General features: G+C 37.2%; 1 protein-coding gene across 3 annotated transcripts in view; it reads left to right on the top strand.

Annotated features, from left to right (window-relative positions):
* Nucleotides 1-18,012, top strand: part of GDA (guanine deaminase) — a 35,030-nt gene extending 17,018 nt beyond the window's left edge. For all 3 annotated transcript variants that reach the window (XM_026064042.1, XM_026064043.1, XM_026064044.1), the window contains 8 exons: nt 1,677-1,784; nt 2,865-2,972; nt 5,141-5,238; nt 6,016-6,083; nt 6,524-6,670; nt 10,497-10,615; nt 11,720-11,747; nt 12,541-18,012. In XM_026064042.1, coding sequence (XP_025919827.1) covers nt 1,677-1,784; nt 2,865-2,972; nt 5,141-5,238; nt 6,016-6,083; nt 6,524-6,670; nt 10,497-10,615; nt 11,720-11,747; nt 12,541-12,611 — 747 coding nt within the window. In that variant the 3' untranslated portion in view covers nt 12,612-18,012. The remainder of the gene's footprint in view (nt 1-1,676; nt 1,785-2,864; nt 2,973-5,140; nt 5,239-6,015; nt 6,084-6,523; nt 6,671-10,496; nt 10,616-11,719; nt 11,748-12,540) is intronic.
* The last annotated feature ends 953 nt before the right edge of the window (nt 18,013-18,965 follow it).

An 18,965-nucleotide genomic window follows, 5' to 3' on the forward strand; every position in this document is an offset into this window, starting at 1 on the left:
GAGAAGGACCTGGGGGTCCTGGTGGACAACAAGTTGAGCGTGAACCAGTAATGTTCCCTTGTGACCAAGAAGGCCAATGGTCTCCTGGGTTGCATTAGGAAGAGTGTTGCCAGCAGGTTGAGGGAGGTGAATCTCCCCCTCTACTGAGCCCTAGTGAGGCCCCATCTGGAGTACTGTGTCCAGTTCTGGGCTCCCCAGTACAAGAGAGACGTGGCACTACTGGAGAGAGTCCAGCATAGGGCTACTGAGATGATGAAGGGACTGGAGCGTCTCTGTTATGAGGAAAGGCTGAGAGAGCTGGGCCTGTTCATCCTGGAGAAGAGAAGGCTGAGAGGAGATCTTATTAATGTGTACAAGTATCTGAAGGGAGAGAGTTGAGAGGATGGAGCCAGACTCTTTTCAGTGGTGCCCAGTGACAGGACGCAAGGCAACGGTCACAAACTGAAACACAGACAGTTCCATCTGAACATGACGAAAAACTGTTTCACTGTGAGGGTGGCAGAGCACTGGAACAGGTTGCCCAGAGAGGTTGTGGAGTCTCCTTCTCTGGAGATATTCAAAATCCGCCTGGATGCAATCCTGTGCAATGTGCTCTAGGTGACCCTGCTTGAGCAGGGCGGTTGGACTAGATGATCTCCAGAGGTCCCTTCCAACCTCAACCGTTCTGTGATTCTGTGGTTCTGTGATCAGCACATACATTCAAGTGTGTTTCTAAAGAAATTCTGCAGATACAGGTTGACACTCCTATATTACAAGCAGAGATTCTTTTCTTATCAGCCTTCTGTTTTCTGTGGCTTAATTTGTTAATGTTTGTATCTCAAGGTTTTCAAGAATAGAAGCCTAGATTCTAGTGCCTAAATTGGAGTAATTAGTGGAGAAATCTCCCGAAATCCTGTATCTGGGAGGTGGGATAAGAAACTGCAAATCAAGTTATCATGTACTTTCTTCTAGTAGTGCCAGATGCACAGTGACGAGAAGTATTGACTGTATGTGAGGACAGAATAATGCAATTATCTATTTTTTTATGAAAACTTGCATCCAGAAGTGCAAAGTGTAAAGTAAACAATTACAGCTCTAGTCGAGGTATCTTTTCCACTGTTTTATAGTTGCACAGCATATCTGGTCCTATATCTAATCTTCCTGTCTATGGAGTGTAAGGACAGATTGTTGTTATGGGTGGAGAAGATCAACCAAGGAAAAGGCTTTTGTTTTTACAGAATACGCAGTTTTGCATCATTTCCTCTCCTTGTGGACCCTCTCTTTGAGGCTCATGGAAGCAGGACTCAGGAAAAAGTCTGTTCATTCATCTGACTCATCTCTCTTAATGCCTACTTGACTTCATCAGCAAATTGAGAAAGCATTCAGTGTTTCTGTTGAAGTCTGGTAAAATCTCAGTGAATTAAGAAAAGAGTTCTAATAAAAAAGCTTCTTTTCTGAAAACAATTTTAACGATTTTAGTAAAAAACTTTGCTTCTCTATTCCTATGATGAAGTTTCTAATAAAAGACAGAAAATGACTGTATGGATTATTTATTCATGTCAGCAAAGGATGCAGCAAGGAATGAGCCATACAGACAAAATCTAACAGTTGTGTAGATGCTCGTCATTCATTCTTCTTTTTATAATGGTTACCGATACGCATATGCAATCTCATGCATGTCTTTTTGATATTTTCAGTATCCAAGGGTACAGCCCATAGTAACTCCTCGCTTTGGCCCTTCCTGCACAGAGGATTTGCTGCGTGCACTTGGCAATTTAGCCCAGGCTCATGATCTCCACATACAGGTAAATTCTGAAAGTTCTCTATGTAATTTACATGTTGTGCATAAAAAGCATACAGACCAGGCAGTTTTCATAATTTCAGCAAAACACTTAATCTACCTTCTTAACTTGTAAATTTCTGTCTTTTAAATTCCTCTGAAATTACTAGTTGTCCTCTGCCAGATCACTGTGACCTGCACAGGGAATGAGACAGCTTGTAGCTGGAAGGCTCCACATTTCAGCAACCACCAACATGTGGTTACTAGGAGACCAACAGCAAATATTGGAGGTTAGATCAACCTTTAGGCTGCTAAAGGTTTCTCTCCCCTATTCCAAGCTTGTTAAGTCTGTCTCTCTGCCTCCTACGTTTCTGCATAAAGCAGATTTCAGTAGATAAAAGAATTAGGTACCTTTGTATCATATTTAACGTTGTTAACATATATGAATGATTTGCTGTGTGATAGAGTTTCTCTGGTTAAAAAAAACTTATAGGTCTGTTAAAATTTTGAGAAGTTCCTTTTTTAGTTACACAGTTCTGAGTATATACTGTACTAAACCTACCCTACATTAAGATTATTTATCATTACAAGGCAGGGCATTTTCAAAATACAGGAAGTAAATGCTCCAATGACAGCACAGGATGAGCCAGATTTTTAGATGAGATCAGGAACTACTCAGCCTATGTGAAGATATGTGGAGCAGTTACCCTTTAGGTTGCCCTGATCCTGGGGTGCAGGCTTTGGTAGGCTGATATCTTTTATCTTGCAGTTGTATGTATTTTTTTTAATTTATTATTTTAACATTTGCCAAATAGCAAGTAGGTCTTTATGTCACCATAGTATTGGGATGGACTGTCCAAGCATTCCTTTCCATGTCAATTTTAAGGGAATAAAACAGCTACTCTTTTGGATCCTGCAGATCTCTCTAATGGAAGCAGAAACATTCAAGGACTGGATCTAACTATAGATTTAATAAAGACTAATGTCTAGCCATCATTATGCATTTAGAACCAGTAGATTGCTCAGAAGGTTGTCATGTCAGGTTTATCATTATATAAAGCTAAACATAAGCGGATACTCATCACTGTATATTTTTCTATTGCAGAGTCACATAAGTGAGAATGAAGAAGAACTCAAACTTGTGGAGAATCTGTTTCCTGCCTATCAGAATTACACTGATGTGTATGATAAAAACAGACTGCTTACCAGCAAGGTAGTTGCATAGAACCTTCCACAGATTAATCCATATAGAGAATATGTTGGTGAATTGTAGTTGCCTGAGAAGTGTATTCTTTTGTCTAGGTCAGGAGACATAGTGACATCTAGGGGAAAGAAATCAGGCTTATGTTCTCCATTACATAGGTGTTGGTCATGGTATTGGAAAGGTATTGCAGCTTTAGACAAGCCCATGCTTTCCCTAAGCATTTTAGGAAAGATGAGCAGTAAAGACATTTTATGCTCCCTGATCCAATTTCCAAAGGCTCCAAAGAGGATTGGAAGCAATAGGATGAGAAAGAGGTTTGGTAAAGCTGGTAATGTTGCAGCTGGTAATTTTGGAGCAGTACCCAGTTAACCTTGTATTACAATGTTCCTGCATATTGGTGTTGCCTGAAGATATCTTATGATAGGACCAAGTTTTTTTCAGCAGTTTTCTATGGAAAAGTGGCTTATCCTATTGCATTCTGTGTGTGACAAACAGTTCACTGTTCCTATTACTCCAAAACATTCTGATCTCATTAGCTGATTTTACCAAATATTGACAGAGGCATAGTGCTCTGAAAATTTGAAATTCATTAAAGTTTTAAGCTGGCTAGATAAAAATGTGCAGATCTTATACCTGCCCACACTAAGTAGAGGTTGGAGTGTGAGGTCACACCTTATTAGATATCAGAAGGCCCATGCAAGAGAGACTTTATAAATACCTAATTACAGTCAGATTACTTAAACAGTTAAACTGATTTAAAATTTTAAGAGAGAATTTTCAGAGACACAAAGGACAGTTGGAAACTCCATGAGAATTAGATATTGAACTCCCATTTCTGCCTTTGTAAATCTACCCCTGTAAATTACATACTTATAGTCCTTTTTACTTGAGAAGTCAATACAGACTACTTAAGTATGTACATAATACTAACTTTTGTTTTCTTGCACAGTATTGTGCATGCTAAGTTGTTGCATAAATATAGTAGAGAGAACACCACAGCTGCTAAAACACAGGTCCCAATTCTGTCAAATTTTATATCATTTTTATGGCACTAGAAATTGTCACTTAAAATCAGGGTTATCAGTGCTTTCTGATGTCAGACTCCTTGCTCTTTGAGAAAGCATTGTTTCAAAGACAAGCATAACATAACAACAGGACTCCTGCCTTATCTTCCCAAAACCTAAGACTTCAATTAAATGTTTTTAATGTTGAAATATGTTTTAATGCTGAAATACTTCCCCTTTCTTTTTTTAAAAAAAGTAGAGATCTAGAGATCTGGTTCAGCAGATAACATATGCATGGGCTTACCTTAAAATGTGACTACTGTCAYTGGATTTTCAGTTGCGTTTGAGCTTGAGAGAAGGCAAGGATATAGTGCCACCAGGGGATGTTCAGTGAGAACAATCCTTGTGCAGTTCTGATTTATATCACCAGATTGCAGGGCCTAATAGAGCTCTTTCCCTGTCATACGCGTCTCTCCGAGTAGGCATTTGGCATATTAGGTAATTCAAAGTAGATTTGTCTGGGAATAATTAGTTTATGTCCTATTAAATGATACTGTCTTATCCTTCTATGTTTTGTGTATACTGCTTGTGAACTTATCTTTAAAATCAACAATGTAAGCCAAGAAGAAAAAGTTGTTAATAATTTCCATAACAAATTAACCTGTATTAATCAGAGAATATTCCAGATGAGATCTGCATGGCGCAGAACTTTAGAGAGACTGTGAGAAACAAGCTAAGGGTATATACATCTTCTGTTGTACCTGAACGCTCCTAACCCCAATACTTAGTCTCCATAGTAGCCATAAAATACACATCATAAGGTTACTACAGTGGTATGGCAACTGAGGAATTCTTGCTCTTCTTCCTTGCAGCTTTTTTGTGACAGTCACAGTCAGGGCAAGAGTTATCTTATCTTTTTATATAAAGAGTTATCTTTTTATATAAAGAAATGAAAAAATGCAAGGGGAGTGATATGTCTCTTAAGGTCTGATTTAAGACTTACTGAAGTTAATGATTGTTTCTTCCCAGCTGATTTCCAGAGATTGCTACTGAATTCGTTTCTCTTGATGGTAACAGGTACTCTTTGGGCTGTTCAAAGCAATGCAGCAAAAATTCACAAACACTGAAGTAAATCCAGTGTTGAGTAAAATCAGTGATTTTGTTTCTCTTTAGACAGTGATGGCCCATGCCTGTTATCTTTCTGAAGAAGAACTGAAACTTTTTAACCTTCGTGGAGCTGCAATTTCACATTGCCCCAATTCTAATTTTTCGTAAGTAAAAAAAAAAAAAAAAAAAAGTGTACTGTTAGATAAAGCTGTTGTTCACATAGTACCCTCAGTCCAGCCTACAATCACAAGATTGGGTATAGGGCCGCCCATTTCACCAGAAGTAGCCTGACATATTGGATCGAGGATGACTGTTCATGTTCCACTTCTGCATGGTATGCTTTAGACTGACTAGAGATCTTTGGGCATAATAATACATATAGGAATATTTCTTCTCTAAACTTTAGTTTCTTATGACTTTTCCATCAGTGACAGATTCTGGTTGTCTCCTATTCCCCTAAAAGTATATGTATGTTTTGGGGAATTCTTGTAGTCTTATGACATGACTGGATCCATTTTAAGGAATCAGTTAGGCAGGCATAAGACCAGCCAAGACAGTGTGCTAAATGTTAGCAGTGGGTTTGCCTTTAATGTAATCAATATCTGTTTGCGATGACTTACCAGAGCTTAAAAGGTTCATGAAATGAACTCCCATCTCCTGGAGTATACTTTGCATCACATTTAGATTTTCTTCCCAAATATATTAAGGCCAGTTTTTCAGCAGATAACTCTAAAACTGGGGGAATTTTCTATTATGAAATTTTGCTTTACTTTCAGTGATTAGAAACATAATTCAGGTTTATGAACACAAACATTGCATCACTGTTGTCTAATGTGTCACGTGCATTCTGAGAGCTGCTCTAAAGCCCTACTCTTACTGAATTGTAGGAATAAACTTTCTACTGTATGTATCATAAAGATATGTTTCTTATTCCAATCCAGGTTGCGCAGTGGTATCTTAAATGTACAAAAGGTTCTGAAACACAATGTGAAGCTTGGCCTTGGCACAGGTTTGTAGTTTGCTATAGAACTAGTCTATTTTAGAAACAAATGGAAGATACAAAAACATACCACATGTTTGTATTTTAAAGTCAGCATGGACCCACGGACCTGATTTTCTTTTTTTTCACTACTTCAAACCTAGCGCTGGTCAAAAAATGTTAAAAAAATACAAGAATGGATGAAGAAAGTGATGTTCCTGTCATGAGAATAAGCAGGACCCAAACTGCAAATTTTCACGTTTCTATTATGCTGTGTTGCCTTTCTGTTTATGTCTCCTTGTATGTAAGAGCACCTTTATTAGGAATTATATGTTGAAAGACAGCGCTTAGCAATAAAACTTTTCATGTTTACCGCATCTGCCCCTTTGTAACATTTAACTAAAACTCATAATACTTTGATCCAGAGAATTATTCCCAAAGCTTGTTTCTAAGATTCTGATCTCTTCTAGATGTTGCCGGTGGATATTCAGCTTCCATGCTTGATGCTATCAGGAAAACGATGATGGCATGTAATGCCCTTCAAGTTAATAAAGTGAACGAAACAGGACTAACTCTTAAAGAAGCTTTTCGATTAGCAACCCTAGGAGGAAGCCAAGGTAAGAAAAAATTTCTCTAGAATGTACATAGAGAAGTACAGCTCTTTTTGATATTGTGTCCCTCTCTGTATCTTTTTAATATTGTCTTTAAAGGTGGCTGAACTCAGAGATTTTCTGATGCCAGAATTAAGTCTAATAATATATGTGCTGGGTAGAGATTTCTTTCAGTCTCTCAACAATATCAGGCTGATTTCAGAAAAGCATTCATGTTAATKCTGACAAGTTAATAATAGAATCTTAATGATTTTTCAGGGCTCTACATTTTATTTGAAAAAATCCTCAGACTTTTAGTCCTTGGTGGTTTTATGTTTATCACACCAATTGGAAAGACTTTGTTTTCTCAACAACCAACAGTTAAAGAAAAGCTGTGCAGTTACTATAAAATTATGCGTCATATTTGTCATCTCCTGCTTAATTTGTTTCTTCTTCTGAGCCCTTGATGAGGCGGCTTGTCACTGTCTTTCCAGCAGAACAAAACATGATGCAAATCACCCCTCAGACAAAAGCAGGAAGTTTAAACAGCATATGCATCATGATTATTTAAGATGCAGTTGCATCTGCAGAATATAGTCATCAAATCTGATACTCTGGTTCACTGACATGTTTTGTCATCATCAGTATTCACAAATACTTGATTTTTATACAATTAGCAAAGTTTTATTGGACTTTGTATGATTTTGCAGAAAACAAATTCACACACAGGTAAAAATTTCTAATTGTTTCAGTTAGCAGAAATGTGCCCACTACCTACTAAAGAACTGGTCCTAAGCCTTTTCAGTGTAACTTTTTTGTTGTTGTCAAAAAACACTGGTAATGGAAACTAAAAGTATTAATGGAAACTTGAAAGATGTAATGAAAATTTCATCAAGTAGCTTTTCTCAGGTGTGCAGCTGAATTTCTAGAGGGTGTAATGGGGGAACAGAGAAGACAGAAAGAAAATGGGCAGGGAACATAAAAGCAGAGATCCGTTTCCCAGAATAAATACTGTGCTAATCAAAGGTGAGAGTAAGTAAATTCAGATGCAGAAAGGAAAATTTTTCAAACTCCCAAACTYATGTGTGGCTTCTTCCCCTCCCTAATACTCTTGTGTTTGTTTTATCTTGGTTCTGGAGTTTACAGTACCGTCATGTATTTATTTTACATATTGATTTTGAACTATTTTATCCTTACTGAATTACTTTCAGAAAGGGGGTAGAATATAAATTACTGGTATACCCTGCCAATAGCCTGGACAAGTACCGTTTTGAGAAATTTAAATATAACAGAATTTTTGTTGGAATAATTTGCTTTGCTGAGACTTCTAAACGTTTGTCACCCTCTTGTGTTTAATCTAAAAACTGCATTCTGCTCACAACCCAAAAGAATATGAGATCATTTCAGTTGAAACTGCTAAGTTTCAACTTAGCAGGCATACCTTGTTTTATTGTGCTTCGCTTTACTGTGCTTCGCAGATATTGTGTTTTTTTTATAAATTGAAGGTTTATGGCAACCCTGCATCGAGCAAGTCTGTCAGTGCCATTTTTCCAACAGCATGTGCTCACTTCATGTCTCTGTCACATTTTGGTAATTCTCTCAATATTTCAGACTTTTTCATTATTATTCTATCTGTTATGGTGATCTGTGATCAGTGATCTTTGATGTTACTATTGTAATTGTTTTGGGGCACCACAAACCTCACCCACATCAGACGGCAAACTTAATCGATAAATGTTGTGTGTATTGTGACCGCTCCACTGACTGCTTTCTGGCTGATATGGAGAAAGTTTCAGTGGTCTGGATAGAAGATCCAACCAGCCACAACATTCCCTTAAGCCAAAGCCTCATCCAGAGCAAGGCCCTAACTCTCTTCAACTCTGTGAAGGCTGAGAGAGGTGAGGAAGCTGCAGAAGAAAAGTTGGAAGCTAGCAGAGGTTGGTTCATGAGGTTTCAGGAAAGAAGCCGTCTCCATATCATAAAAGTGCAAGGTGAAGCAGCAAGTGCCGATGTAGAAGCTGCAGCAAGCTATCCAGAAGATCTAGCCAAGAGAATTGATGAAGGTGGCTACTCTAAACAACAGGTTTTCAGTGTAGACGAAAACAGCCTTATATTGGAAGATGACACCTAGGACTTTCATAGCTAGAGAGGAGAAGTCCATGCCTGGCTTCAAAGCTTCAAAGGACAGGCTGCCTCTCTTGTTAGGGGCTAATGCAGCTGGTGACTGTAAGTTGAAGACGATGCTCATTTACCACTCTGAAAATCCTAGGGCCCTTCAGAATTCTGCTAAATCTACTCTGCCTGTGCTCTGTAAATGGAACAACAAAGCCTGGATGACAGCCCCTYTGTTTACAACWTGATTTACTGAACATTTTGAGCCCACTGTTAAGACCTACTGCTCAGAAAAAGGATTCCTTTCCAAATATTACTGCTCGCTGACAATGCACCTGGTCACCCAAGAGCTCTGATGGAGATGTACAACGAGATTCATGTTGTTTTCATGCCTGCTAACACAAAATCTGTTCCGCAGMCCATGGATCAAGGAGTAAATTTGATTTTCAAGTCTTATTATTTAAGAAATACATTTTCTAAGGCTATAGCTGCCATAGATAGTGATTCCTCTGATGGATCTGGGCAAAGTCAATTGAAAACCTTCTGGAAAGAATTCACCATTCTAGACTACAGTATAGTGTAAACATAACTTTTATATGCACTGTAGTGTGTCTCACTTTTTTGCGGTATTTGCTTTATTGTGGTGGTCTGGAACCGAACCTGCAATATCTCCAAGGTCTGCCTGTAGTCAGAGCTAGTATTTCACCATTCTGAGGAGTTTAAATATCTTTATGGCATTGTGAAGTTCCTGTCACACACAAATTTCATTAAAGACTGAAGTTCATTTGTCAGACAGGTGCAATCTAAAAGCAAGTGAACAAATTACATGCAGATATTATCCCCTTTAATAACCTAATTTAATTCCTGAGCATTGGAGATGTTGATTTCATGTTCAGATACTTTGTACAACATAAAAATATCCTAAGTTATTTCAAAGGAGTTGCAAAGGCATCTCTTTAGCTGTTCCAAGCACTTGGAAGCATCTGTTTATTTATGATGAAACTGTAGATTTTCAATGTTTGTGGACCTGACATCCAGAGGTTGTGATGAAGCCTGAAATAGTAGAGCTAAATAATAGTTTTCTACCACGAGACAAGCCTTACAGCTGGATATGGGAGCTTCAGATCTGCAGATGATTTTTTATCTCATCATATTGGTCGTTTTCTTACTAATTACCCTTAATTATGCTCTCAAGTAACAATAAACACACCTTTTTATTATTATTATATTATTATGTGTTACTATACAAACTGTTAGAGTTGCTTAAGCAACACTGTGGCCTGCCTTAGCAAGGTGAACATTATTATGTATCTTGCTGTTGCTCTGACTTCATTTCATTGGCCCTTTTGGAACTTTCACGATTTTGCAATGTAAGCAATTATTATTCTACTTTAAAAAGTTAGTAGTTTATGCATCAGATCTGCACATGACATAAAACTATGGGAGAACATTCAAAGAACAAAAATTAAGAATGGGCTTCAAATTGTTACTTAGATTTCTCTTACCCTTAGCAGATGCCCTTCATCATTTCACCAAAAGATACATATTTTTACTGAAAAGTTGCTTAAGAACTGAGATGCCGGCATATTCACTGTTATAATTATTTTCAGACTTTTCCTTGTTACAATCTAAACTCTTGTAGTTTTTCTTATGAACATCTCAAATAAGTTGCCAGATGTTTCCGTATGGTGGAAAGAGGCTTGCGCTGAAGATCTGTTCATGAGCTTATTTTGTTTCTCAGTTCTAGGACTAGAAGATGTGACTGGAAACTTTGAAGTTGGCAAAGAATTTGATGCACTGCTAATCAACACAAAGGCTTCAGACAGTCCTTTTGACTTGTTCTCTGTTGATGCTTTTGAGGTAAACAGAACAGGGTTGATGATTGAACAAATTACTGAAAATAATGTGGTCAAGGGCTGTAATACAACCAGAATTATTACAGCCTCTTCAGGGTTATCGCAGTGACAGGAATCAGGTCTATTGCACTACTGGTGTCTGTATTGCGACCCAAGAAGTACAGTACTATTGTCAGAATCATATTAGCCACAATGACAATCCTATTCCCCATGAGCAAAAATGCATATAACATTTTCATGTATGTTTTATTAGCTCAAGTTGGCAACTGGAGTCAGCTAATTGCAGTGGCAAATAGCAGCCAAAAAAAAGCAATTTAGTTTCAGTTAATATTTTGAATTCAGACCGAAGACCCTGTTCCCTGTCAAAGTCCAGGTTGCCTTGACCTCACTGCTATTGTAAATAGAAACAAAAACTCAAGATAGTTAATTTGAATTAAAAGTACAGGTTTTATGTGAATGTATAAGCACTATTGTTATTATGCAGTGGGTCACCTTCTCAAACAAAACCTTTCTATGATTAAAAAAGGTAAGGCAGGACAGTTATTTGAACTTACTGATGCAGGCCAGACTGCCTGTTGCTGCCTCTGTTGTGAAAGCGATCATTCACTTAGAAATGCTAGCATAACTGGTCGGGTAATTGTTCCTTAACCTGATTCAGTCACAGTAATCTGGGTTAGATTAAGCCCTTTGAATTGTAAATGTTTTTCCTAAATGGAATTGTTCTGGAAAAAAAAAAAAATCCAATATCAGTCAAAACATTTTTAGCCAAGTTAGTAGTTCTTAGGACTATAAAAATACTTACAGCTTTCTGTTATTTTTCAATATCAATAAATGAAGTAGAGAGCTCTAAACAAGAGGAGGAGGAAATACTATGTTTTAGGCATGTATTTGTTTAACTACTGTCAAAGTTGTACAATATTTTCATCCTGAGACATTTGGCCTCCTTACTGAAAATTAATTTTTGGAAAACGTGCCAATTAACTTTTGATTTTACAGTTATTAAGCATATTTAGGAAAACTATTTTTACCAACTATTTCACACTTCAGATAATTGATTTGGGATAGCAGATACTGCTTTCTGAATTTGGTTTTCTCCCATTTTTTTCAGGATACCCTCCAGAAGTTCCTGTATCTAGGTATGTTTTGATCCTCACCCCATACAAAATTCTCTTTTTGTTTAATATGTCAAAAATCTAATTTGATATGGAGATTACTTTACATTTATATATAAATACTGAGTAAGAATTAAGCAGTGCAACTTTTGTCCTTTGCCACCTAGTAAAATACTCAGTTTAACATTATCAGATGCACTAAGTTTAACTGTCAGATTTATTTTCAGAACAAAGTACTTTTGCAGACCAATTGCTGTTGTGTTTTTTACTCCCAAACAGAAAAGCCTTAAAAAAAACTCTTTAAGATATTAGATATTCTTTATAGGACATTGTTTGGACCAAGAGCTGTGCTGCACATCGTAGTGCTATGCAGAGATTTTGGAGTTAGCTCTGGCCACATTTGTGTGGTTCTCTGCTGAGGCTTTTGTTTTTTTGAGAAGTTAGCTCAGGCAAAGCAATGTCCTAACACACCTTTACTAGTCACTGGTACCTTAGTTCAGATAGCTCTGTGCAGCAATGCATTTTCTGTACAGACATCATTTCAAGTTTCGAATCTTCTAAATATATAGAAAATCCCTGACATTATTGCAAAAGCTGAATGCAGACCCATGTTTATTTCTTCAAAAAAGCATGGTTACTTTAATGTCCATTGATCTTTATGGTGGCCCTGACTGTTCCTCTCCAAATAAAGTTCCTCAGTCATAGGAAACAGTCACTGAAAATTATTTATTCCAAAACTGAGGATTGCATCATTTTCAGTAACTAGATTGGTGCATAGATTTATGTGCAAATTTCTCTTTTGACTATGTTATTTCAGGTGATGATCGGAATATTTCTGAAGTATATGTGGCTGGAAAGCAAGTGGTTCCCTTTTCAAGTTCAGTATAAATCTATTTCCCTTCTGCAAAGCATTATGCTGATCATTCTGCATCTGATTTGGAAAAGATTGGTTAAACACAGTGCCTGATCATCAGGAATGACACCTCATTTTTTGTTTAATGTTTCAAAACTTGCAAATGTTAGAAAATTTGTTAGACCTTTAACAAATTATTTTGCCCAAATTGTCACAGTTATAAGAGGAAAAAGGCATTTAAATTCCTCTATGAAAACAGCATGTACACACTGATAAGGGATTTGGTAAATATCTTCATTAAATAGGACAACTGCTGTTCCTTTTAATAGTAGTGTTGGAAGTATTAAGATGAGCAAAGAAACTTTCATTGTCTCCTAAGCATTTTAATTTCAAAAAAAGAAACAACCCAGTACTAGTAAATCTATTCTGCAAATACTGAATGTCATGGAATAGTGCAATTTCCTTAATATTATCACTGAATATGTGATAATATAACTTAGTGGCATTTAAAACACTTTTCAGTTTTCTTTAGGTGCTTAATTTTTAAAGTAATGATTTCATTTAAAACATTATTTTTTTAATAGAAATAAAATAAGAAGTATGTATTTATAAAGAAGTAAGAGTCCTTATTCTCAGAATTAAGATTTGTCATTAGTACCCAGATGGAAAAGAACTGGTGGATGAGCCATGTAAAAAATGTGTGATTGGTCAAATAGGCTCAAGCTGGGAGAGCCGAAGGGCTGTATTGCTCTGTGATTCTATGAACTGAAACTCATATCTGCTCAGTTTTGTTCTTAAGTCTAGAAGCAGTCAACCTGATCTTGCACCAGTTTTGTTTTCATATGTCCCAGTCTCCTACAACTAACAAAATTTCTTGGCAAATACGATCTTCAGTTCTTTAATTTTGTTAAAGATTCAGGTAGCATTTTTCCTCACAATTTTTGACATGGATTTAATTGACTATATTTCACATTCCAAAACCAAAGATCTATGATACTCATGTTTTAATCCTCCCAGTTACTGTTTGAAACTATTTTTAGGAAGCTGCATGGTTTTCAGCTTTGGCTTTCCTGTTGGAATGTATTCTGGGATGGAGAAAGATTACACAGCCCTGTGTGCTATATATGTTTGTGCCACACTTTGCTTCCAGAGTTATGAATTAGATCAACACTTATATTTTAGTGGTAGTCCACATTGTGCCTGCTTTTTATTGCTTTCCTGCTTTTTTGTAGTTAAGAATGGGATTCAGCTCTTCGTAAAAGATTTGGGGGGAGGGAAGGATTGCTTTTTTGCAAACTGGGAATATAAAAAAGACTTTAACAAGCTCAGTGCTGCCTCCTGCTGGCCAGGTTACAAAGGGACTCCCTAGGATAACTGCTGCCAAAGAATTTTGTATTTGAATATTGGCTGTGTAATGAGCAGTTTGATTCCCATTAAATTCAGGCACAAGGTAGGAACTTAGCTAATTGATTTTACCTGAACTTAGGTAATTGATTTTACCTTTACTAGTATCTGGTCATTACCCAGACATAGAACTGGAGAATCAACTTTTCAAGAATCTTAGCTGGAGGAGTAGCTCTGCCTGCAGGTAGTACCATGTACTTTACACAGCACCATGCAATGCCCAAGAAAGGGAGGAGCAAGGACTAAGTTGAATATCATCACACTAAACACTGAGGTGCTTAGTGGTTCAGAAAAATAAGTCTGAATTTGATGTGAGAGGAAGCCAGTGGAGGAATTAATGTAGCCATATAACAAACAAACTGGAAGGTAATTTCAGCAGCAGCGTCTTAAATAGAATTGAATGGACCAAGACTGTAATGCCAGAAGTGGGATCCTCTGAGGTGCTCCCACAAGCTGGTTCTATGGAAGATGGCTTATGCCCAAAATTTTAAGGTTCCAGGGGATTCTTTGTGATACAGAGGTTATAGTAGCCAGACTTCTCAGAAACAATTTTGGGAAAGTCACTGAGGATCCCTCTTGGAAGTATTATTCCTTGGGACTCTCTAACTATATGTACATTGTCAAGTTATTTGGTGCAGTAGGAGTGGATCAGTAGATGAAAAAAGTTACTGCTGAGACTCGTATGCCTATCCTGTATACAGGTTCTGACTACATTAGTCCAGTTCCCTGGATATATGTCCTCACTGCATGTGTGGTTTGAAGCAGGCCAAGTAATTGGTTCAGACTCTTAATATCTCTATTAGAGACGGGAGTGCATTTGGCATGCATCTGAGCCTCCAGTGTAGTTTCCTCCAAATGAAACGAAATCCTTGTGCATCAAAACCACTCTGCAAACTAAACTAATGTTCAATAAATGAGCATGACTGGGGAATTTGCTTCAAAACAGCACTACTGCCTCAAATCAAAATGCTAATGGAGGCTAGGCCTTCCACTCTTTTCCCACCATCCTCATTGGCACAAAACCGATTAGCAGAAGACAAATCAAAGCAATCTTTTTTTCTTCCTTCCTCTTTCAAAAAAATGTGAAAACAAGACAACACTAAGGGGAGATAAGTAGAAGAAAAGATAGGGCTGATTTTCAGTCAATATAAATCGACATAGCACCATTGACTTTAGCTAAGCATCTGACCCTCAAAATACCAATGTAAGATAAAACCTCTGGAAAAATGTACACCCAACTGCTTCCAGATGTCACTCCCCATTAGTTGTCTTGCCAGATTGTGGATAGGATCTTTGTTTTTTAATGTGTCTTAGTGTTCAATGTCAGCACGCCATTCAGACAAAGGAAAAAAAAAGGTAGTTTGGGAAGCTTACTTGTTGGGACAATATACTTAATGTGTTTTATGTTCAGACCAGCACTCATTTATTATAAATGGAATCTATTTGAATTATTTTTATATGTTGATCTCATAGTGTCACTTTAGTTTTTGATTATTAATGAAATGCTACTAAGTATCGTCTATGCATTATGCAGCATTATTTGAATTATTCATGTGTGGCAAGTGGCGTTCTGCACTTTAAAATGTTGCCTTGGCCTAATGTTTGTATTTATTCTGTGTTTTTTTGCAAACAGAAAGCTTTGTAAGGGAAAAATTAGTATATTTGTTTACCGTACTGAACATTCTCATTATTACAAGTGGAATTTCTGCCAGAAGAAGAAATGTTAAAATGACCCTGTTTAAAAGTCTGTGCCTGATTATACCCTCATGGATGAAAAGTATAATGGTTTTATGAAAGCTGACATGAATAATAATGTTTTAATTAAAAAATACTTAAAGAGAGATAGGCTTTTACTTTAATCATGGTTATGCAATGCAGATTAACAAAAGCCAAATCGTTCTTGCTAAACATCTACCGTTCTGCAGAGCAAACAAGAATATAACCATTCTTGTTTATACACTAAACAAGAATACACATGTTATTTTGAAAAATAAAAAGCCTGAGATTTTTCAAAGAGTATCCCAGCTTTAAAAATAAGATATTAACAACATTGCTCAGACAAACTGTTCAAAATGTTGTTTTAAGCATTTCCAGAAATAATCCATAACAGATGACAAGGTGAATAGTTTTTAATATAATATTTGGTACTGCCCTATCTGCAGCCCTGTCTATAGTAGTGGCTGACACATCTCTAAAATGATGGTGGACAACTAGAAAACACTTCAAAAAAGTCAAGGGATTTTGAGAGTTTGAGAAGGGCCTGGAAAAAATGAGGGAGGTAGACAGGAGAAGGGTGGTAGCAGAATACAAAATAATGCAAAATAGAAAGAAGCTAGATCAGAGGAGCTCATATGAAAAAGAGGATGAAATTCTAGGTGGGAAATACAATGCTAAGGAAAAAAAGAAAAACTTTTTCAAGCAACATTCAGTTAAATCAGGGACACTGTTCCTTCTCAAAGTCATTGAGACCCAACAACTGAACAGATTTTTGAAGGGAAACAGTCATTTATATGTGTAATATCCTCTCCTGCCTTGTTCCTTGTGGTGCAGTGTTGACTGAGTCCAACACAAGAACACAGGTATCTAATGTGACTGGAGTTCCTGAAAATAAGCTGTTTTAAAAAATGGATCATTCTGAACTTCAGAAAACTGCAGAGAACACAGCACATTTTAAATTACGCGAACATATGTCTAATACTGAACTTCTGGGTACTAAGAACTTTGGTCAAAAGTTTTTTTTAAGCGCTGTACTGCACGTGCAAGGACTTCTGCTTCTCTCAACAGAGAAGCTAGCAAATGACAACTGCAAGGCTCTCCACATGCGCGCGCACACACACACACACACACACACACACACACATTGGGCAATGAAAAGGACATCATCTGTTGTTTGAAGTTAAAGGAAAAGTTAGTTTCCTCAAAAAGCTGAGCAGTTTTTTCAGAGGGCAGTTTCTTGGAAATTTCAGTGAAAGCTTTTTTATGGAAAATGCACTGAATCAGAGCCTGCTCTGACCAGGGGGATCCCCTCTGGCTTCAGCAGTGTCAGTGTCTTGTGGAAAAGTGAATGCAGTAGTCATACCTAGACTCGCTGGTAAGGATTCAGACTTTTGTACTCAATTTAATTCTGGCTTTAGTTCCTGATTTCTCATACTGTTCATTTTAATTTGAAAATAACAATTCTGAATGAGTACAGTTGGGAGAAAGATAAGCCTAAATTATACCTGTATATATCTTATACCCGTATATATCTTATATGGGATCTTATACCCATCCACCTAATGCTTCAACTCAAAGGATTTGTCTGCATCAAGAAGGTGCTACTGTGTTTGTGCAGTTCCTGCACTCAGTGATTTGGTTTAATGACTTGAGTCAGCCAGTAACAATTAAATTCAGGCAAGACCAGGATGTAAACTGTGAGTAGCTGACATGAACATAAAAATGTTTTATCTTGGTCTGCACTTAAGTCACCAAAGGCTTTGCTTAGCCAAGTGCTCCTAGGCGCATTTAGATACAAAAACTCTGTGGAGATGAGCCGTCAGTGGAAGGGGACTAGTGCTGGCAGCAACTGAAGGCTTCAGCCTCCATGTCTTACCTGACCTTGTGGCTTCTGAGCTGCCTTAGACATTCCTTTAAAGGCTTTACTGATGAAGCTTTTAAAAAGCAGTTGCACATATACCTTAGCTGAGGAAGGTTGTGGCAGGAACTCTGTCAGCCCTTGCTTCAAGACGACCTTCTTCCCCCAAGGGAGAATTGACGTCTCCCTGGAGTGAGCTTTATCGATTCTGGTCCTTGGTTGTCCACTTATCACCTGTTGTGTGTAGGGTCTGGTTCCTTCTTTTGTGAAGAATACCTAACTGGAGTTACATTGTGGAGTTCCTCCTTCCTGTTGTACTTGTGTATATTTTAAAGGAGGAACAATATATTTGGAATAATGGTATATGCGATTTGCTCTGTTCTGCTTGGTTTTGATTGTGCTAAATGGGAACTCATGTACTGTTGAAACAAAATAAAGAGGCCTTGTGTTTACATTAACTCTCATCTTTTTCTGTGTGTGTCTTTGAAGGAGAGAGGAAAAACATGGCAAGTTGACTAACAGATGTACAGTGAAGACCATAGCACACAGCAAAGTGTCAGAAATGCACAGAACTTACCTGTTCCCCAGGGAACCGGGGTGCAGCCATTGCAGAGATTTGTAAACACTGCTTAATATGTATGGCATTATTTTAGGGGATCTTTCTCCAGATTCAAAATTCTTGCAGCGTTCCATGTAACTTTATTACCAGATTTACTGGCTTGATAAATCAAAGCTGCTGCTTCAGTGACATTTTTATTATTTTGTGCTTAAGTAGACTATCCTGAACTGCTTGCTTCTTGTGCTTGGCTGCAAGTACACAGAGTCACATCTCCTTTAGTATGTTTTTCTTCACTTTTTAATTTTTCAAAGCTTAGGTATGAAAACGTCCCCTATCTAAGCAGCTCTGAAACACACTAGAAGTGGATTTCCTTAAAACAAAAACTCCCACAGGAGAACTACTAATTACACACTGAGGAATTGTATGCTGAAGTTTTGAGAATTATGTGCAAGTTATTACCAAATTATGCAAAATTATGTACAGATGAAATAAAGCTGTTTTGTATTTTCATCAACGAACTTATCAGCAGAAGTCATGCAAACTAGAGAGAAACTAGAATTGAAACAAAACTTCTTTATAGACTACTGTTCTTAATAGAAGGGTCCATTTAAACTCTTCAGCATAGGAATTCTGCTACTTAACATTTTATCTTGGAAAATAGAAGTAAGAAATGCTTTTGTAACATTTTGCTAGAATACTATGTTAAAATTTTATCCAAGACCTATCCATTTAAAGCAGTACAAACTCCAGATGTGAGCGCAGTTATTAGGCTATAAAGGGTATGTAAGCCAGGCTGAAAATTTGAGAGCCTTTGGGTAAGTTGTCAGTAAATCTCAAGCTACAATTAGCTGT

The sequence above is a fragment of the Apteryx rowi genome, unplaced genomic scaffold (genome assembly GCF_003343035.1).
Source record: "Apteryx rowi isolate R43461 unplaced genomic scaffold, aptRow1 scaffold_207, whole genome shotgun sequence".
Taxonomy (NCBI): Eukaryota; Metazoa; Chordata; class Aves; order Apterygiformes; family Apterygidae; genus Apteryx; species Apteryx rowi.